This window comes from Myotis nattereri (assembly GCF_964212035.1).
Source record: "Myotis nattereri genome assembly, chromosome: 16".
Lineage (NCBI taxonomy): Eukaryota > Metazoa > Chordata > Mammalia > Chiroptera > Vespertilionidae > Myotis > Myotis nattereri.
The window spans coordinates 44161515-44182924 of NC_138091.1; the positions used below are offsets into that span (position 1 = coordinate 44161515).

A 21410-nucleotide genomic window follows, 5' to 3' on the forward strand; every position below is an offset into this window, starting at 1 on the left:
GGATGGGGGTGGGGATGGGAGCGCCTCCTCGGAAGGGAGGGCTGAAGGCTGTGGAAGAAACCGGCCAGCACTGAGATCCATGAGCCCTGGATGCGGGAGGGGGAAGAGCAGGAGAGCAGCAGGGCTCAGCCGTGTTTCTCTCTCACGTCATTTACTGGGCCCACGTGTGCATGTGTGTACACAGGTGTGTGGGGTGAGTGTGCATGCGTGCACATAAAGCAGAGACACGGAGCCAGCCACCATGCACTGTCTGTTCTCTGGGAGCTGCTGCCCCCACCTCCAATCTGGTCGCCTCCATTTATTTAAGAAAAAACCCGACACAGTGGTGGTAGAACCCGAGAGAAAAGTGGCTGTGAGATGGGGTAGGGAGACGCCCGCTCCCTCGGCCTTGCCCATCCCCAGGTCCTTCACAGCTTCCTCGGTGGGTGCCCCCCTCCATTCCCACCGGATTCCATTTCCTGGGGGGATGGGTGGTGGCCCCTGCAGAGCAGGGAGGAGAGGCCAGCCGAGCTGGAGGGGCTAAGGCGGAGTGCTGGCCTTGCTATGGGGCAGGCCTCCCTGGGCCCACCCAGACCATGGTGCTCTGGGCTGTGGCTTGGCCAGGGGTGGGCTGAAGACTCCTCCCCCTTTCGGCCACTTCTATAGCCCTTGGGGGCAGAGGAGGGAGCCCTGGGCTCTTAGGAAGGTGCCTGGCTTGGCCACAGACCCCTCTGGGGTCTGCTCCCAGGTCCTAGGAAGGGGCTGGGAGGTCCCAGAAAGCCAGAAGATGCTACACGTGTCCCCCAACCTCCCCAAAAGTTTTGTCCACAGCAAGATCCTTGGCAGGGCAGGCAGCTGCTGCCTCCCCACCCTGCAGGACAGAAATCCCTGAATAGTGGTTTGAGAAAAGTCTTTGTGCAGCTTGTGACACAAGACCCCACAGATCCCCCCAGCACAGGGGGGACCCCGGGGACGTGGGAGGCAGGGGCGGCTCACAGAGCGGGCCCACCTCGCCTCGCTCCTGGGGCAGGCTGTCTTGGATGGGAGGAGGTTTGGAAAAGGTAGGAGGGCGGGGCTTGCCTCCTCCTAGCGAGCTCCCAAAGGGGCCCCCCACCTGCGGCAGCAGAGAGGGAACCGTGTGAGGCAGCTGGGGTGGGGGGCGGTGAGGGAGGCGGCGCCTGCAGAGAGCAAAGCTGCAGGGGCAGGGCCTTCAACATCCACATCCGCCGCCAGCAGCCCGGGCGAGCAGGGGTCCTGGCCCTGTCCCACACGGAGCCCACCCCCCGGGGGACGGCGCCTCTACGCCATCTCTTTGTTTCTGCGCATGTAGTTTGGGGGTGCAGCAGGCCGCGTGGTGCTCGCCACATCCGGGCAGCCCCAACCCAGGTCCTCTTCGTCGTCCTCCTCCTCTTCGCCGGCGGGCACCGAGTCATAGGCCAGCTCCTCCGTGGGCAGCGTGGTGAAGGTGGTGAACTTGACCCGCTTGCGCTTGGACGTGGGCGAGCTGGCGGGGTCCTCGGCCTGGTCCCGGGCCGAGCCGCCCGAGGAGCCGTCGCCCCGCCCGTGCACCTGACTCTGGACACTGGTCTGCGAGCTGCCGCTGCTGTGGTGGTCGCCGTGGCAGCAGGCGGGCACGGTCTCCAGCGGGTTGCCGGCCGGTGGCGACAGCTCCCCCTGCGCCCGCAGCGGCTGCCCGTTGCCCAGGAACACCCAGTGGTGGGAGTGGTCCGTGCTGGTCTGGCCCTCGGGCGGGATGCGCTTGTGCCGGTAGCGCAGCACGAAGACCACGCAGTTAATGAGGAAGACGAGGATGGCGAGGCAGAAGACGCCCAGCAGCGCGTACATGCCGATCTCCAGGTCCGTCAGCCCCCGCTGGGGGCCCGTGGGCAGCGGCAGGAAATCTTCTGTGGGTGGTACTGCTGGGCTGGCGGTGACCGGCCCCGGAGCCTCGGGTGGGGACATCCCCGTGCCCGGAGGGCCGGCTCCCCGGGCTTCGTCCTCGCCCCCACCCGGCCCCGGTTGGCTGGGGCCTGGGTAGTCATAGGTGGGGTCCTCCTCCTCCCGCCCAAAGTGCACCCGCAGGCCCACGGGGGTCGTAGCCAGGACGCTCTTGCGCTTGGTCTTCTGGCAGCTCTCAGCGATGGTGAGCTCCGCGCGGAGTAGCTGCCCCGCCCCCTCCGCCTCAGCCACCACCAGCGGGAAGGCCCGGTCCTGGGTCACCGTAGCCACCCGCTCGTCCAGGCTGCTCACCAGCAGCCCGTAGTCCCTGGGGCTGTAGAGGGAGAGTGGAGCTGTGGTGCCGTCACTGTAGGAGAGCCAGAGGCTCAGGAGGGCTTCCTGGAGGAGGAGGAGAAGGGGAGAGGAGTCAGAGGCTGGTCCGGGCTGGCTTCCCTGTTGGATGAGCTTTGTGAGGGCAGGGACCCAGGTGTCTGGCTCCCGGCAGGACTCCCAGGGCTGGATGTGCCTGGCAGGTGGCAGGCGCTCAGAAATGACTGCCTGGGAGGTGGTGAAGAGGGTCCAGGGCACATGGTGGCCTCCTGCTGCCTTGAGAATTCCTCTGCCCACCTCACCTTTCTCCCCTGGATGCGCTAAAGGTAAGTTCTGCCTTGGGTCTCACTCAAGTCCCTTTTGCTGCAGCAGTTTCTCCACTTCTCCATGCCTGCCCCTGGGATCACCCCCATCCGACACTTGGAGATTGAGGACACACGCCAAACCCATTTCCCTGTTGGTTACACTGGCCTCCCTGCAGGTGAGAAAGTAGGGCCCAGAGAGAAGGGATTGGCCTGGGGTCAGGGAGCGAGTGGCGGCAGCTGGCTTCTGGCTCCTGACTCCTGGCTTGGTGCTCAACACCCGCCTTCTCATTCCCTGGGCTTCTGCCTGTCACCTTTCCTCCTTTGCCTGCAGCCAGTGTCCTGGCATTTCAGGGGGTGAGGTGAGCTGTAGCTGAGGCTCCAGAAATAGGTTAAGTGTAATTCCTGGGGTACAGGCAGAGCTGATGGGCCCGCTGAGAATCTGGGAGGGGGAACCCTTAGCAGGAAGATCTCAGGGTGGCAGGTGTAGAAAGCGAGACCTTGGCCAGACTCCCCGTGCAGACCGCAGTGGGGTGGGGTGGAGCAGGCACACAGGGCATGGAGGGTAGAGAGATCTTCCATTGCCTAACGCCCTAATTTTGGGGTGCTCGTGGCACACGGGCAAGCCAGAGCCTGCAAGCCCTCCTTCTACACTCCAAGCCCCAGGCTGGTAGGCGGGGCACCCAGTTACCTGCTTGAGGAAGCTGAGGGTTTGCTGGGCGGCGGCGGTGGCCAGGATGGTGTGGCTGCTCCCGGGGCTTGGCCGTAGGGAGAGGGTGAGGCTGGCCACCACCTGGGCCTGCAGCTGTGTAATGCTGACCTTCTCCTCTGTCACGGTCAGCAGTGTCTCCCCGAGCACAGACTCCGTCAGTGGGGACACCACCTGAGGCAGAGAGGGGCAGGGTGGGCGAAGGCCAGGAAAGCAGGACCCCAGGATCACCCATCGGGGGGAGTCCCGGTGACACCAGAAGAGAGGTCTAGGGGGTGGGGCAGGCTGGGAGGCTTTGCCTTAGGTTTGCACCTGGGAACCAGGGTCCAGGGGTCTCTTGTGGGGGAGGGGGGGGAGGCCGGGGGCATGCGGGGCTTGCAGGAGCACAGATGAGAAAGATGGGCAGATGTAAAGGAAAACAGTAGGCCCGCACAGTGAGAAATAGCAACTGATATTCCAACCTCAATGTGAGGGAGACGAAAGGGAGTGGTGGGGACTGTGGCCAGCGGGAGAACTCATGCTCATGGGAAGGGGGCACCAGTATTGACTAGCAGCGTATTCCCAGGTGTGAAGGCAGGCCCGGTGTCGCCAGATTTATATTTTGTAAAACCAGAAATCTGGTTTTCTAAACAATGAGAAGCTTTCTAATTTTCAAATGGAGGATCGATGGTTTGTACAAGCAGATTCCAGCCCACGGGTCACTGTTCACCATCTCCCAGGTGGAGGATTTCCACTCGGGCAAATGTCAAGGAGGTCAGAGTTGAGTTCCTAGCTCCTGAGCTCCCTCTCCAGGCCTCTAGCTGCCTGAGCCCGCACCTGCTCTCAGGGACCACGCGGTGATGCAAAGCTGATAGTACTGGTCAGGCGTGGAGGGAGACCCTTCACCACGGTGAAGCTAAAGGGCCTTGGCCTCTGATGGTGGAACATCAGGCAGAGGCGCAGGCAGGGAAGAAAGTGTGTTTTGGGGGCCGAGACCCTAGAGTTCCTTTCCTAAGAACGTCTGCATCCTCTGCCCACAGGTGAACAGGGCTCCTGGCACTGCCCTTGTGCCTACCTTGAAGGGGGTGGTGCCCGGCTCCAGGCCTGCCAGCGTGCTGCTGTCTACCAGGCGTGCCACGCGGGGGTCACCCACCCGCATGAAGTCGCTGACCAGGTCGGTGACCTCCACCAGCCAGTCCGGGCCCAGCATGGTGACCACCTGGTCGGTGCCCTCGGACGAGGTCGTGTGGAACTGGGTGAAGACCTGCAGCGTGGCGTGCTGGTACTGCAGGGTGCAGCCGCGGCTGCTGCTCTGCCGCCGCTCCTCCTCCTCCTCATCCTCGTCCTCGCTCTCCCGGGCTGACCTGGGTGGGGGCACCGGATCAGTGACCTGCACCAGCCCCCCCGCCCCTGGCCCTGCTAGCCGCTCCCGGGCTCCCGTGGCTGGCCGTGTGCAAACAGCGAGCCTTGTCCCTGGCTCACTCCTGTTCCTGACCAGTGTGGAGCTGGGAGGCCCAGGCTCTTCCCTCCTAGAAAGGCACCTTCTTGGCCCTCCCTGGTCTCTCTGCCTCCACTTGGCTTCCCCCACGCCTGCGAAAAGCTGGCATCAAACCCTAAGGAGTGCGACCTCTTTTCAGCGCTGAGCGTGAGCCTGGCCCTGCTCTCAGCTCTGCGCTGGAGCAAAGGCGATCCCTTTACGGAGTGCCAGGAGCTGGCTGGCTCGTCCTACGCTGTGTGGCAAACAGAACTTGTAAGTGATCAACCTGGATGTTCAGCCGAGATTCACAAGCCAAGTGTTGAAGGGGCGGCTTGGGTTTCTCTTGCTGCTCATAGTGAAATGCAAAAAGGAGAGAGAAAAACTGAGGGAAGAGCTGGTGAGCAAAAGGGACCCAGGACGTGATGGTCTGGGGAATGCTCAGCCTACTCAAAATTACCCACAATGCAAAAAGCAAGAGTCACCGTGTGGCTACTGCTTTGCTAGTGCTTAGAAGAACCAAGCACTAGAATATTCATCCACACAGAGGGTGCTTTTACCTGTTAACAAATCCAATCCTCACCACAGTCCTGTGAGGTAAGTGTTAATGTGCCCATTTTACAGATGAGGAAACGGAGGCATGGAGAGGTTATGTGCATAGCCCGCGGTTGCCCAGCTGGTAAAGAGCAGAGGTCAGTTCTCAAACTGGTTGTCTGGCTTCAGAGTTTACTGCGTCCTCACTACTCAAAGCGGCATCAGCATCACCCAGGAGCTGGTCCGAAATACATGTGCAACGGACAGGATCTGCAGGTGAGCCGTGTGCTCGTTCAAGTTCAAGAGGCTCTGGTCCACCCGGCCTTGCTTTCCCAAATCCTGCAGAACTGACCTGAGCCCAAGTCTCACTCGGCCGCCTGCTCCTCTCCCTAGCCCCGCCCCTCCTCCTTTTTCCTGCTGGCTTTTCTCTCTAGCAACCATGGTGGGTGAGTGGGGTGCGCTGAGTACAGATGGCCATGCCCCGCAGTTGGGTACTCAGGTGTGTGAGCCTGCCCCCCAGAGAGCGGACCCAATGTGAGTTAGTGTGTGCCCAGCTGATGTGCCTATAAATGTGCCTCCCGTGCCCAGGCTGCGGCACGTGTGTGTAGCCGTGTGTGCGCCTGTGTTTCTGTGTCTGCTCCATTTTGTCTGCTGTTGGACTGGTCTCTCACTCTGTTCCCCAGACAACTCCTTTCCACTCATCCTTTTAGACTTAGCTCAAGAGTCACCTCTTCCAGGAAGCCTGCCTTGACTTTTCCCAGAGAGAGAGGTGGTTCTCTCCTTTGTGCCACTCAATTCCCTGCTTCCTGCATCCGCCGTGCTCTGTGGCATATACATGATGGCTTCCCTGGTGGACCCAGAACTTGGCTGAGTAAGGCACTGGCCACATTCGTCTCGCATCTCAAGCACCCGCCAGTGCCTGGCACATAGGAGGTGCTCAGTGAAAGTTTGTTGAGCGCATAACCAGCCCGCAGACCGTGTACATCGCGGCCCTTAGGCACACATGCAGGTCAGACCGTGTGCCAGGGCTGTGTCACCCGCGAGTGTCCCGAGTATCTGCCGTGTGTGGAGGGGCTGTACCTCCGGTCGGGGAGGATGGGTACCCTCCAGCCCTTCACTTGGCTGAGGCGGGCGTCCGAGAGCTCGATGTGCAGGGGCAGCTTGGGGACCCAGACTGTCATTTCCAGGGGGGCACTGAGGACGTCGTAGCGGAAGGTGACCCTGGCATTCATGGACCCGCGAGACTCCTTTCCGCTAACAAACACGTAGTCACAGCTGCTGGATACCTGGGGAGGGGAGGGAGGTTGGTTGGCATGTCTTGCCCTACAGGGCATCCTGCGGGACAGTGCAAGGAACTGCAGTCTGACAAGCAGGGCCAGAGGCTGTTGGAGAGAGAAAGTACCAGTCACGTGAGGCTGAAGGGGAGGGGGCAGGGGGGAGAAGGCACCTCCTCATTTAATTCCTCGGGGAGGTGTCCGCTTCTGTGTCCCTGCCTCCATCCTGTGTTTCCAGAGATCAGCTCTCAGGGGCTACTGCGGGAGGTGGATGCAAATGCCTTCACAAGGGGCAGCCTCTGGGGCCACGGATCACACCTCAGAGGAGGCTTCAGGCTGAGCGTCCTCGGGACTGGCTCGCCTCCCCCCATGACTACCTGGGCAGGTGCCGGCAGGTAGAGCCCTTCACTGCACCGAAGCGCAGCCTGTCCTGAGCAGGACACAGGTGCTGCACTGAGCCAGGCGGAGGTCAAGTGGGGGGGGGGGGTGAAGGGCAGGACTTGGCTTCTCCTGGGCCCCTCTGGAGCAGCAGTCCCAGGAAACCGGCTCTGGTTAATTTCAGGCAAGGGGGCTGCTCCAGCCTGGGGAGGGAGTGAGGGAAGGAGAGAGGGAAAATCAGGACCAGAGGACCTCAAGCCCAGACCGGCGGATGACTGCCACCACGGGCTGCAGCTTTTGCAAGTGCATGCCCCTCTGGATACCAACTTGCATCTTAGAGCTTCCCCGGATGGGCATAGGCCTGCTGAACACCTCTGGGGAGCGGAGACCTGTGCCCACTCACAAAGGTGTCGCCGCCAGTCCTTCAGGACAGATGCAGATGGGTGTACGTGTTACATGCGCCCACACACACCTGGACGGAACACTGTGCAGTGTATTTAGGTGCTCCAGCTGGTGCACGCCCGTGGGTGCACATGCTCACGTTTGGATGCAGCCTGTGGGCTGATCACACCCTGAAGGCCCTGGGCGGGGGAGTGGGGGGAGGGGGCGCGGGCTGGGAGGTGCTGGGCTGGAGCTCATTTGTGGAGATGAGCCCAGGGCGTCCCAAACTCCTGCTCGCTCTCTTAACCGTTTCGGAGGGGCGGGAGGGGGGAGTGAGACCGCAGCCCTGCCAGCGATGCTCATTTCCCACTTCGGGAGGCAGAGCATCCCATCTGAAGGCTGGCAAATTCCACTTAGAATGTTGGCAGACTCCAACCCGAGTGTATTTCATTGAGAACGGAAACAAGTTCCATTTAGCATCTTCGCTAATTCCCTTTGGTATCTCAGCCATCACGACTTTGTTCTGGTCCCTCTGGGGCTGGGGTGGGGGTGTCTGGGCAGCAGAGAAAGGTGCAGGGCTCTTGGGAGCAGGCCCATTCTTCCTGCGCCAGCTGCCAGCCATGGAGGGCCCGTGGGCCTGGCCAAGGCTTCTACTCCCAGGAGGTGATGGGGGTGGGGGACCACGCCATCTGCTCTAGCGCACTTGGAAGGACTTCTTCTTGGATGGGGGATAGCCAAGGTGAGCTCCAGCCTCCCAGACCTGGAAGGACCCAGGGCAGAGTTTGGAGAGAGAGCGTGCACGCTAGGTTAGCCCCAGGGAGCCAGAGGGAGCCCACCCCCATCCCTCTCCTCCCGCTCTCCTTCAAGCTGGAAGATTGACGAGAACAGGGAACAGATTCCGGAGTCGAACTGCTGGCTGGACACCCTCCTGCATTACTGCCCGCTCTACTGCCTCTGACCACTGTCCAAGGCCAGGGGAAGGGGCAAATCTGGAGGCCCTCCTGGGGAGGTGGCAACTGGGCCATTTGAGTCAGATCAATACCCTTTTTGCTAGGCCATGGAGGACCCAGGGCTGGGGGGGTGGGGGGGGGGAGGGAGTCTCTGGGGAGGAGCTCAGGGAGGGGCCTTTGGGAGTTGGAGGAGGTTGGGGCGTGTGCCCAGAGGGGTCCTTCCTTGTACAACCCTCACTCCTGGCCTAACTCACATGCTTCTGGAAGCTCCCTCCCTGTGCTGGGTCTTTTCCATTCGGAGCCAGCATCCAGGTTCAGAGCATGTCTCTGAGGCCCCCCCCCCTCCCCCTCGTTGCCTTGCCCAGTGTCTGCCACACACCAGGGGCTCCAGAACCTCTTGCCAGATTGGACTGATTTCAAGTTGTCAATGTTGCCTTCTCCCCATGGTCTGCAGGCAGTCTCTTCCCCATTCCTACAGGCAGCCCTCCAGGGCTGGCAGGGCAGTGCCCAGGGCTTTCCCTCACCCCACTCAGGCTGAACGAGGGATGCCCACAGCTCTTTCCCACTCCTGCTCCCAATCCCAAGTCTTCTTTCCTGCTGAGGGAACCTACACGGGACGTGAACGCCCCTCTGGCTTGGGGCTCCCCTCCCCTCGAAGGTCTAAGGCCTTCTTCCCAGGGGCCCCACCTCCAGGAAGCTCACCTTGATGATGTCCTCATTGTCAGACTCACATTCCACCAGGGCAGAGACATCTAGGACGAGGCCAGTCACTTCGATGGCAATGACCTTGACAGGGATGGCCACCGTCCGGCCAGTCAGAATGGCCGTGTTGATGATCTCTGTGTCCTGTGGGGAGGAGAGGGGGTGGGGCTCTGCTGAGCCAGGTGCTTGCAGATCCCTCCTCTACCAGGACACGCCAGCCAAGGCTCCGGCTCCTGACTGCCCCCACTTGTCAGGTGTGCACCCTTCCATGGGGACACGTGCGCACATGTGCAAGGAGAGGCGTCCACCCAGCCTCGCACCTTCTCAGATGCTCAGCTCACTTGGTCTTCTGCAGTAGCGCCCGTGGTCTACCTCCCTCTGCTGCCAAAAAACAACCATTCCCAGGGCCCTCCCATCTTCTCTCCACGCCTTCCATGCTCCCCAGGACTCGCCGAGGAAAGTCCAACGCATTTGCCTGGCCATTCACGGTGCTCCTGGCTGGCCCCAGCCCATCATCCCAGCCTTATCACCCCAATGCCCTCTACCTAAACCCATTGCTCCCTTGGACCAACCACTCACATTCCCATCACTGCACCTGTCTGCATGGTCCCCTGACTAAAGCACCCTCCTCATCTTCTCTGATTGTATGAGCCCTTCCCCAACACGGCCTTCAAGGTTCAACTGCATGGCCACCTCCTCCAGGAAACATCCCCCGAGTGGTCCCTCCATGGGTGACTTCTCCCTGCTCAGTCCCCCTCAGCATCTGCTGTCCTGCTCCAGCACCAGGTGGAGTGCTGCCTGCCTCCCGTGAGTGCGTGCGTACATACACACACACACACACACACACACACACACGTTTACATGGTCCAGGAGACAATCATACACGCAGACACTGGCTCACAGGCACATGTGCACTGACCTATACGCACACTGAGCCGTGCACATTCCCATCACACACGCATCCACGATGGACACACGCATCCACGATGGACACACGCACCCACTGGCCCGGCCCCCGCCCTGCTCACCATGGCCAGGGGCAGGATGGCTTGCACATCCCGTTGGATGACCGTCAGCTCGGTGACCGCCCGCTCCAGGTCGGGCAGAGCGCCGTGGCCGCGGTAGTCGATGTGCCACATGATCCTCCGCTTGACCGACTGGCTGGTGAAGTTCTCCATCTCAAAGTCCAGCTGCAGGATCTCCAGGGGCCCCTGGCCCTCCCTGCCAGGGCAGGAAGGAAGGAGAGCCGGAGAGGAAGGGCTGGGAGCGGCTCCGGAGCTCTGGAACCCCAGCCCCTCTCGGCAGCCTGGCCCTGGAGCCCTCCGAACCTCTTCCAGGCACCCGAGGAGCCCCGCCTGGACTCAGAGCCCCCACAGACTAAGCCCAGCCCTCCCACAAGCCTGGCCTCCGCCACCAAGGACTCCCCCACCCCCCAGGGGCCTGTCCTGCAGAAAGGTGGGCAGAGGCGCCACCTCGGCTCACCACGGGGGCAGGGGTGAGCCCTGGGCCCAGGCCACATCCACGGTGGCCGTTGAGTGCTTTGCCCCAGTCAGCAGCTCCGAGGTCACGTGCCACTGGCCGCTCCGTGACTTGGTGCCTAAAAGGGTCACGCCCTTCTTGGCCTTCACCCTGGGACAAAGAGGGAGGAAGGAGGAGGAGAGAGTCAGCCTGGGGCCCAACAGCTGCCCGCCTGGTCACGGCCCCTAGGCTGGGGCTGGTCGCAGGGGGAGCAGGTGAGTCAGTCACCCTGGGCCCCAGCCTCAAAGCCGAGACTAATCTGGGGAGTATGGTATCACGTAGCTACAACCCCTGACCCTCAGTGGAAGCTGCAGTCAGCTCCGCCCTGTCTCTGCTAAGCCTTGCCCTACCGCTCCTTACACGCCTCGCTGCTTCCGCACACCCCCATTCCATTTTCAGGGAGCCCCTAAAGACTGGAACCCCTTCCCTATGTTTAGCGGGAATATGACAACTATGGGTTCTGCCGGGGCAAAAGAGAACATCTCTGCTCTTGGTTGTAGCCGCTCTTCAGAAAGCTGGGAAGGTGAGCAGGTTTCTGAGCTCTCTTTTCTCTGGGCCTGACATCTCTAGTTCTCTACTCGCTGCTTTTCCCAAAGTTTCAAGTCACTTGTATCCCAGCCACCCCCTCGAGACACTGAACATATATGGTGTAGGGTCCTATACTACGTACAATACTTCAGCTGTGCCCTAATGAATGCCGACTGAAGCAGAATGGTCATCACCTCCCTAATTCTACATGCGTTATTCCTATTAATGCAGCCCAAGATCTCTGGTGACTGACTTAACTCCTATTCACATTCAGTTATCAATCGCTGAGTCAGGTATGATCCTTTCCTGAAATATTTGAGCTTTAAGTTCACTCAGAAGAGGGGGCGAGACTTAAAGAAGTCAGAAGCTAACGGTCATGTTTCAGGTCCTCTTGCTTGGGGTAGCAGGGGGCGTTTTGGTGGGGCCTTTCCTATGAATCCTCCAACGTGGCTCAAATCATGGATGCCTACTGTGAGCCATCTTCATGTTTTGTGGGGGCGTGATTCTATTTAAGGCATTTCTGAATGGTGAGCCGTATCCTCCTCAGGCTAAGAGCTGGATCTCCTGAAGCTTTCTCCCGACTCTAGGACTGGACAAATGTCCCAACACACACACACACACACACACACACACACACACACACACACACACACTCCTGCTCATCCTTTGGCTCCCAGCAAGGAGCTGCTCTCTGATCTCCATTTCTCCGCTTTGGCCTCAGTCTCCTCATCTGTGAAATGGGAGTTTTGCACCAGCTAACGTCTAAGGGCCCTTCCAGCCCCGGTTCTCTCCTTTTGGACATCCGTGCTGGGGAAAACGGACATTTCTCCTTTACCGGGATGTCATTTCTGTGAGATACGGAGGCAGGGCGGGGATTTCTGTCGCCACTAGACAGATGAGACCACTGGGGCTCAAATAAGTGACATGTCTTCCTGAGGTCGATCGAGTGATAGTGGAAGAGCTGGGATTAGGAGGCTGGACAGGCAGGCTGGGGAGGCCCTACAGAGGGAAGCCAGACCCTGACCCATGAGCGCCTACCTGAGTGTGAAATGCTCCACGCTGGGGCGGGAGGGGGAGGAGGAGTTGGGGGCCAGGTAGAGGAGGATGCTGAGCACTTCCCCCGGCTTGAGAGGCCGGTCGGGCAGGCGGATCATCAGGTTGCTGTCCAGCCTGTGCTCCTGCAGGGTCCTCCTGGGGGGCGGGCGGAACAGGCTGATGCTCCCTATGCGCAGCAGCGGGTGCTGGGTAGGGCTCTCCGCCCGGGCCCCCACTCCGGCCCCAGCCCCCCGCCAGGTGCCCCCACAGCCCCCCGAGGCATCTGGCGCGTGGAGAGTGTAGTACAGCTCAGCCTGCTGGCTCTCCCCTGCCGACTCGGGCTCCAGCCCCTCCGGAGACTTGCGTCGGGCGGTGGGCGGTGCGGCCGGGGCAGGGGGCCCGAACCAGGCCAGGGGCAGCTCAGCCCGCACAAGACAGGCGGCCAGGGCCCCGCTGAGGCGGCAGGAGCTCTTGACCTCCCGGGCGTCTCGGAAGGCATGCAGGCGGACACAGGGCAGCCGCTCGGTGACGCCGAAGTCGTCCCAGTCCCGGCCGGCTACGTAGAACAGCACCTGGGCCACGGGCTGCGAGGCGGGCACACGGGCGCGGACGATGAAGGCTCGCACCTTCCAGTTGACCGTGAGGCGCTCGGGGATGTCCAGGGTGCTGGACGGCTGCAGGAGCTCGCGGGCCACCACCTGGCTGGTGCTGAAGGGCCCCAGGGAGACGTTGAGGACGGGCAGCTCCTTGGTCTGGAACACCACGAAGGGCTCGGAGCGCTGCAGGGAGCCGTTGGCCAGCGCGGGCGGCAGGGGCCGCGCCTCCCGCAGGAAGAAGGCCAGCCGCGTGTGGGACAGCCGGTAGCTGATCGGCAGCACCGGGCCGGCCGGGGGCCCCGGCGGGCTGGGGCTGGCTGGGTGGGAGCGGCCGGAGGCTGGGGACAGACAGAAGAAAGACCCCACGGTGGTCAGGAGAGGCTGTGCTCGGACCCCAGGACACCCCCGTTGGCCACTCTCACGCGGGGCCATCCATTCCACAGGGGGGCAGCGCCCAGCCTGGCTCTAGGTTCTGGGGGGGCCAGGGCCAGGTTGCCCAGGCGCTGAACCTGGCCCCACCTTTCCAGGTATGTTCACGCCCTCACTGAGCTGCCCCCCTGGCCTGGTGCGGCCTTCATTTCTTTATCTGCCATGTGGGGGTAAAGTTAATTCCGGCGCAAAGCGTCTCGGAGCTTTAAAGAGGTTTCATCCCCCTGCATCCTCATCTGTGAAAGGCGGATAACAGTTTCTTGGTTTTCTTGCCTCGAGGTGCCACTAGGAGGTCTTACTAAGTCGTGTGCACGAGGGCGGAGTGTGGGGCTGAGGAAGTGGGAGCTCGCACCATTATCGCCTCGCCCAGGGCTCAACAGCGTTAGCTTATTTCATCCTCAGATCAATCCTCTGAGCAAATCTGATTACAATCTCCATTGACTGAACCCGTTTTCCATCAATAACTTCTCTTTTTCGAAAGCCTATTTTCACATCTCACAGATAAAGGTGCAAGATGCTTAAGTAACTTGTCCCCAAGCCTGGGGCCACCTGACCCTCCAACCCAAGCCCCTTACTGGCCCAGCTGCCTCAGATGGTGCGGGTTCCCAGGGACCTCATACACCTCCACACCCTAGAGATACAGGGAATTCGAGCCTCAGTCTCCAAACCCAAATGTTGGCCTCAGGTTTGACCTCTCAGTCCCCTCCCCTCATCCTCGCAGGAGCCGCCAGGTTCCAGCAATTCCACCTCTTAACTCGCTGGTATGTCCCAGGCTGCCCCCTGTCTTCCATGCCCAGGCCCCAGTCTGGTTTCATTCCTGTTGTTATGACAACATGACACCGCCTGAGTCTCCCCTTTCTCCAGCTCACCCCCTCCCTGGCACCCCTTCCCTGGCACCCCCTCCCGTACACAGCAGCCAGAGTGATCGGTTCCCCTCAACCACAGATCGGACCCTGTCGGTGCCTCACTCCCAGCTCACCCGCTGGACACGGTCACGGAGCAGGAAGGACCACGATGGGGAGGTTCGAGGTTTGAGAACCAGTTCTGGGTCTTCCCAAGGGCCCCTGAGTCACATTCCTCCCCTGTGAAACCGGGTAATAATAGCAATGCTGTCTCACAGGGTGTTGTGTTGTCATTTGTTTGCATTTTTGAGAATCAAATAAGAAAGTGCTCTATAAATTTGTACAACACAATGCAACTGCGTGTACGTATCATTAAATGGTCTCTCCTTCTGCTTCCCAAATAAAATCCAGACTGTGATGGTGGCAATCAGGACCCTCTAGAACGGGGTTCCAGGGTCCCCTTCCCCCAGGAATCCTCCACCCAAGCCCCACTACCAACATAACTAGACAACTCCTGGCGTTAGCATTGCTGATGCTGCCTTCTCTCCCCTCCTTTGCTCATGCTGTGCCCTCTGGGTCGATTTCTTTCCTTTCCTATCTGCACACATCCACATCTGAATCTTCCTCCAAAGTCACCTCCTCCACAAAGCCCTCCAAGATGCATGCTCAATTTCTGCAAAAGCCCAGGACAGTTGTTCTAAGAGGAGCAGCGCCTGGTCTCAGCGTGCCTTCTGAGCAGCGCCCTTAGGACCAGCTGGGGGGCACTGCTGGGCTCTGGGCAGCCCATGCTTTTACACCAGATTGCTCCCTCCATTCCCAGAACTCTGTTCCCAGGCCACCCTTCCCTCTTCTGCAGCCTGCAGGATATGCCACTGCTGATGGTGGGATGGAGGTGGGCAGCTGAGTCCCAGATGAGGACAGGAAGATGTTTGGCAAGGCAGGTCCCTGGAATCTTGTCCCGCAGTTACCCCTAGAGGCTCTGAGACGGTACCCCAGCCACCTGGGACGAGGCTGGCCCCAAGGCGCGAGGGTGGGAGTCCAGGATGATGGTCTGAGCCAGGGAACAGCAGCCAACCAGATGCTTTGGAAGCAGCAGGAAGCAGACAAGCAGACAGAGGCCTGGGGAGGACGCAAGTTCAAGGCTCCTCCTTGCCACACTCGGTGAGCAAGTTGCTTCCATTTGGAGCCTCGGTTTCCACCTCTAAAACTGAGGTGGTGACATCAGCCCGCTCACAGGGACGTTGAGAGTAGCCACAGGAAACCAAGGAGGGAGGAGGGACACTGTTCGATGCGGAGGGATGTGCAGGCAGAGATGGGGCGATGCCGCCGTGCTTGTCCTGCTGCAGGTGGAGAAGGGCAGCTGTGGTCAGGGAGCTGCAGCTGCCCATTCTCAGGCCAGGTGGACGGGGGTGGGGGGATGCGGAAGTCAGACCACTGGCCCTGCCTCACTTAGCATCCTCCGGAGACCCCAGGGCCTGCTAAGTAGCACTTAGTCCCCTTTGACCCTCTTATCGTCCCAACCTACGGCTGGCCATCTGGACCCCTTGGCGACACAGCGGGGGCAGGGGCCACCAGCTGGGCAGCAGACGCAGAGGGGCATGGAGGGAGGGATTGGAGAAACGTGTCTGCAAGCACACCTTGGCCTGAGTAGATTTTGGTTGCATCGATGGAATTCTCTGGATGAGCTGCCCAGCACTGACTAGGAGGCTGTGGGCTAGCGAGTCCCTCCTCCCTGAGGCACCCAAGAGGAGCCTGGATGGCCACCGAGGGGAAGAGTTGCTGACACGGGGCTCTAGACCCCTCCCAGCAACCTTGAACATAAGGAGACTGAGATTCTGGAAGGGGCAGCAACGTGCATTAAGAAAACAGCTAGCTTTCAGAAAGGGGAGCGGACAAGATGGTATTGGGGTACAACAGTTTTAGTGCTTATGTAGTGGGGTGTGGGGTCCCTTCCTTTTCCATGACCTGCCCAGGCATCACCTCCTCCCTGAAGCCTTCCCTGATGCCTCTTACTGCCACCACCTGGGTGGTGTATTGCTGCTGCTGTGCTCTGTCCAGCTCTGGTTCTGACTGACCAGGAGCTACGTCCTGGTATGAGTGCGAGGTGCAGATGATCTCATTAGTTACTTCTGTGAGTGCTCCCTGGGGCAGGGTGCTGGCCTATGTGCCCCTTTGCCAGTGTAGATAGAAGTCTCTCCAGCCACTTCCAATACCAGAAGGCATGTAGGTTCATGCGTTTGCCTTTCCAGCTGGATTGGAGTAGGGGCAGACACTGGGTCTAGACCAGCCTTGCATAGTACGCGGGGTGACACACAGTAGATAACTTAGCAAATGTCAATTCTACCCTCTTGCAGGGCCAGTGGCTGGACAGAGGCCCTCCCTGTTCATCTCAGGCTGGCCCCAGGTCTCTGGGAGCACAGCATGGTCTCTGGCCACCCCCGACAACCTTCGCACCCTCTGCCCAGGCACACACGCCAGTGTCGCCCCAACATTGAATATATAAATTCATCTGCGTGGAGGCGAGGGCCAGGGCCAGGCGGGCGAGAGGTGGGGTGCCTCTGGCCATCTCCCTGGTTCTAATCAAGATCAGATGCCTCCTACTTCTACCTCTAATTGTCCCCAAATTAAAACTAATCGCTTGCAAATCAGAGGGGAAAAAAAAGATTGTCATTAGCTTTGATGAATTTGAGGCTAAGGGCACAGCAGGGCAGCCAGCAGGGCCGGAGGGGGCAGAGCTGTGCGTGTGTGTGTGTGTGTGTGTGTGTGTGTGTGTGTGTGAGCGCGCACTACACCAGATGTCAGTGCTTGGGGATCCTTCCCCACTGGCTCCTGAACTTGCCTGAATGTAAGAATCAGAAGGAACAAACAAAACAACAATAGCAAATGGATTCTAGGGCCAGAACCAGGCTTACAGTCACTTTGCAGATGGAAGACCTGGTGATTTGTATGCTTATCAAGCATCCCAGGCCTGTGATCATCACAGAAGTTTGGAAAACACAGGGCTAAGCAGGAAGGGTTGGGAGATACTGAAGGGGCTGTGACTCGCGTGGCCGACAGCGAAGGATCAATTGCCCGGAGCCTAGACCAGTGCCCTTGCCAAATCTATAAACGAATGGAAGAGAGGGAGCAAAAACCATGGCTGTGCAGGTGGAGAGGATCTTAGGGGCCACGTGGTCCCTGATCAAGAGGCCAGGGATGGGCTATGCCCAGTGACCCCTCCCAACCCAGACCTCCAGGCCTGCAGGAGGGGTGTGACCTGGTGGGCAGACCAGCCCTGGCCCAGGAGATCTGCAGTGCGGGGAGCGCTCCATGAGGGTTCAGGAAAGAGGCTCTAAGAGGCAGGATGCCTGTGTTCTGGGCCTGCCTTTCCTTGGCTAATCCGTGCATCTGACCTAGGCCAAGTATGTCTACGTCTGCTCTCTGGGGCCCTGTCCTCCCATCAGCAAAATGGGGAATTATCAACCAATATACCAGTTTCTGCAGAGCAGGGTGTTGAAGTGGGGAAACCTATGGCTTGAGAGAGGTTCTTGTTTTGTGGGGTTTTTTTCATTGGTAATACCCAGTGTTAGCAACAGTTTTAAGAAATGGTGTGTTCATGCTTCCTACTTCCTCGTTGGAGGGTGAGCTGGGCACGCTTTCTAGAGCACACTTTCAAAATATGTTTTAAAGGCCTTGAAACTGTTTCTCCCCCCCCCCAAAAAAAAACCTCCCCTTTGGGAATCTAATAAGCAGAAATCAGCCCAAAGATTTACCCAGGAAGATATTCACCGCAATGATATGTTTATTAGTAAAAAATTAGAAACGAATGTCCAGAAGCAGAGAATGGCCCAATAAAAGCAAACACCTACAAATGGGTGTATGTAGCCATTACAGACTGAGGTTAGTTTTTTTAGAAAAAAACAATTTACTCGGAACAGCAAATAAATAGTTTGAACTAAAAGCAGGGTGCAGAACTGGCAATACTGCATGCTACCCATTTTATATAAAAAAATGCAGACTCTGGGGGAAATACATCAAAATGCTAATGGGCTTGTCCCTGGGGGGTGAGGATTATGGGTGATTGTTATTTTTTTACTTTACGTTTTTATGTATTTTCCAGTCGTCTGCAGTGAACATGGATTGCTTATAAAATTAGAAGGAAAACAATAAATGTCATTAAAAATGAAGGGAAATGTTTGAAGTTGTTCCAAGAAATAGAAAAACACACACAAGAGAATAAATTTTTTAAAAAAGAGAGAGAGAGAAGAAGAAGAGAAGCAAGAACCTGTGTGGTTTGGGAGCAAAAAAAAACATTCAAATGCCACTTTCTTGCTGTGTAACCTTGGGCAAGTTACTTAACCACTCTGAGCCTGGACAGAGCCCGTCACACAGAGTGGTCCTGACTCCACAGGCAAATTGCTGGGTGTCGTTGCTGGCACAGAGTCGGCCCTGGTGCTCATTCATTCATTCACTTCACTCTCCCTGGTCATTTCGTTCTGAGAGGAGAAACGCTGGGCCGTTTTTCTCCAGCACTTGCCTGTGGAGCTTCCAGCAGGTCCGCTGTCCATGTCGGTTAAGCTAAATGGGACAAAGGCAGGGATGGCAGGCACACGGAGCAGACTCTCCCCAAGGACCGCGACAGTGGCACCAAAGCTGGAAAGAGTGCTCGTTGTGGGGGCCCCTGGAATCCAGCCCAGGAAGCCACTGCCCTGCTGTGTGGCCTCGGGCAGTTTCCTCCCCTCTCTGGGCCCCTCTTTCCTCATCTGGGAGACATAAGTAGTCCCTTTCCCTGCCTGCTACATGGGCAACCGAGGGGTGAGCAGGGCCCGCGTGTGCAGGGAGTCCTGGTGAGTCCTGGACCACGCAGGGGTCAGCAGGATAAAGGGGAGGGCGTGTGACAGCTGGGCTTGGCGTTCCCCAAACACTGCCCTCCCCCGCCCTGCAGGACAGGGCCTGCCCAGTGCCCCAGGCACTGTAGTATCATCACAGAACCACTGAGCATTTGGGTCTTGCACTAAGATGCTGGCCAGGGAGCCAGCAGGGACTGAAACCCAGCCCCAGCTCTGTGCACCAAGCCTGGCGCCTCACACCTAGCATGGACCGCTTCTGTCTTTTTCTACGTTGACAAATTGGCCATGTACATTGGGTGTCCCCACCCAAGGCTAGAGCCTTGCTAAGCCACCTCTTGGAGGAGGAGCCCAGCAGAAGAATGGGTGCCTCCCTGAGGTCTGGGGCCGGAAAGGGACGCCCACACCCACCTGAGCCCCTCTATACTCCCTTCTCCACCTCGCTACGCCCTTTCCAGAGCTGGGCAGTGTCTCTTCCACCACCCCGGCGGCTCCCTTTTCCTCTGTGTCCCAACACTGCGTGCCTGCAGCCTGGGCTGGGCAGGAGCTCCCAGGCGGGACTTGCAGCCAGTGTGCTATGTAATAACTATTCCTGCAGTGGGCATTGGGGGTTGGAGGCGGGGGGGGGGGGGGGGCGGGCTGTGGAGGGGGAGAGGGCAACTGAAGCCTCCGGCAACCCATAACCCCTCCTCCCCCCAGAGACTATAAATCCTGGAGAAGCAGCTTCCCATACTGTAGCCCCCTCCCCCCTCCTGTGCAGGAACACAATGTTGGAATAAGTAAGCTGCGGGGAGGGGCCTGCAGAAGAGGCACCCTCCCCCACTTTGCCCTAAATCCCCTCCCAAGAGACCCCCTGCCTGCTTCCTCCCAGGAGCACTGGTGACTGGCCAGGTCATCTCCTGCCACCCGCCTGGGAACTAACTCCCTGCGATCAGGTCCCTTCCCCACATTTTATAGATGAAGACACTGAGGGTCAGGAAGGCTCCCAGCAGATGGGCTCTGCCATTTACTAGCTGCATCATCTTGGGCAAATACCTTGGCAGCCCTCACCTCGGCTTCCTAAACTGTAAACTGGGTGACAGCAGTTCCTCTCTCACTGGGTTTCTGTGAGAATGAGACGTGCGTGCTATGAGACGTGCGTGCTATAAGATCACCTGCAAAGAGCTTCAACCATGCCTGGCCCACAGTGAGCCCTCTTTAGATGTGAGCTATTGTTTGCATGCTATTAGCCTCATTAAGTAAATTAAATTAAATTGTTATCATCACAGGGCCCAGAGATCCTCCGAGACCCAGTGAATGGCTCCCCGCCCCTACGCGTATGAACCCCAACCCTGATTCTCTTGCGGTCGATTTGCCTGCTGTAAGGGCGGGGAACCTGTAGCTTTCTGGATCCCTGGCATCCAGCACAGAACCCCATGAGTGAGTGATTGTGATGACCCTGGGAGGTTGTGTCCACTAACACACACACACACACACACACACACACACACACACTCTGTGCTGGTCTTCCTCTTGCAGACACCCCTGCCCTCCCCTCTCCTGGAACATCTACCCTAATCTGACCACTCCTTTTGCTCCCTCTGCCTAAAATCCTTCTCCCCACCTGCTGCCGGCCGCTGAGCTGCAACCTCTCACCTGTGGGGAAAAGGGAGGAACTCAGAGAGATGCAGGAGGAGGCCGGGAGGAGGGGAGGCTCAGCTAACCTGGGGCTAGGAAGGCCTCCTGGAGCCCAATGGAGGACTGGGCATCAGAGGGTCAGGTGGCCATGGAACCCCAAGAGGCTGCTGCTACGACTGCCCTGCCCCTGCTCCTGGGCCGCTCAAAGCCCAGGGAGGGACGCCCTGCCGGGTGCACAGCAAGGCAGACCTGAGACCCACAGGAACCAAGTTTCTAGCTTCCTGGCTCCCTGCTAGTCCCAGGGGCACTTCCTTGCTGGCCCTGTCACCTCGACACCTGAGGGAAGCAATCCCAAGGGGAGATGAGTAAAGGTTTCCTGATCCCCAGAGACTGGCCAGGCAAAGGCCATCCCTTCCCCCACAGCTTCCGTTCTTGGGGGAACCTGTACGCTCACCTGGCACTGGGGTTCAGAGCTTCGTGGACCATGACAGAGAGGGAGGCTGAGAAGGGGAAGGAACCCCGGGAGGAAGTGATGAAGGCCGTGGGGGCAACGACCTCAGATGTGCAATTCCAGATGGAACGGTGTCTCTGGGCCCAGGGGTTGCTGGGCCGGGGGAGCCTGGGCACAGAGGCGGGGGAGGGGAAGAAGTCCCGGAGCGGAGCCCTGCCCCCTCCCCTCCAAGGGCGCAGTGAGCCTGGCCCCTGACGCCGCTGTGCCCTGAGCCTGCCCTTGTGAGTTGTGAGCGTGTGTCTGTCTGTGGGTCTGTCTGCATCTGTGATCTCAGGATCAGAACCAGAAGCTCCGACAGGCTCGTGGAGACAAGGAGGCCTTGTATCGCCAGGCGAGCATCCCTCACCCCTGGGAACAGCTCTTGCATTTATTTCTGAAAATCGGAAAGGGGCCCCATCCTCACCCCTGCCTCCCCCCAACAACCCCTTGGCCCCAGACCGCAGTCTGCCCAGCTGTAATGGGCCTGATGTGAGGTCCCTTTTGTGATGGGAAGGGTTGGGTGGGGTGGAGGCGCAGGGGTGGAGGAAGAGGGGTCAGGCGCTTCGTTTGTGGACAGGTCTGGAGTCTGCCAGTGGCTA

The 21410-nt window shown here is 59.2% G+C and overlaps 1 protein-coding gene across 1 annotated transcript in view; it reads right to left on the reverse strand.

Moving 5' to 3' along the window:
• Positions 1 to 244: 244 nt before the first annotated feature.
• TMEM132E (transmembrane protein 132E) overlaps positions 245 to 21410 on the reverse strand; it is a gene marked incomplete at its 5' end in the record, with an annotated part of 49792 nt that continues 28626 nt past the window's right edge. The window contains 8 exons of the mRNA XM_081108859.1: positions 245 to 2316; positions 3241 to 3432; positions 4313 to 4601; positions 6326 to 6531; positions 8931 to 9074; positions 9959 to 10151; positions 10413 to 10559; positions 12015 to 12945. Coding sequence (XP_080964985.1) covers positions 1279 to 2316; positions 3241 to 3432; positions 4313 to 4601; positions 6326 to 6531; positions 8931 to 9074; positions 9959 to 10151; positions 10413 to 10559; positions 12015 to 12945 — 3140 coding nt within the window. The 3' untranslated portion in view covers positions 245 to 1278. The remainder of the gene's footprint in view (positions 2317 to 3240; positions 3433 to 4312; positions 4602 to 6325; positions 6532 to 8930; positions 9075 to 9958; positions 10152 to 10412; positions 10560 to 12014; positions 12946 to 21410) is intronic.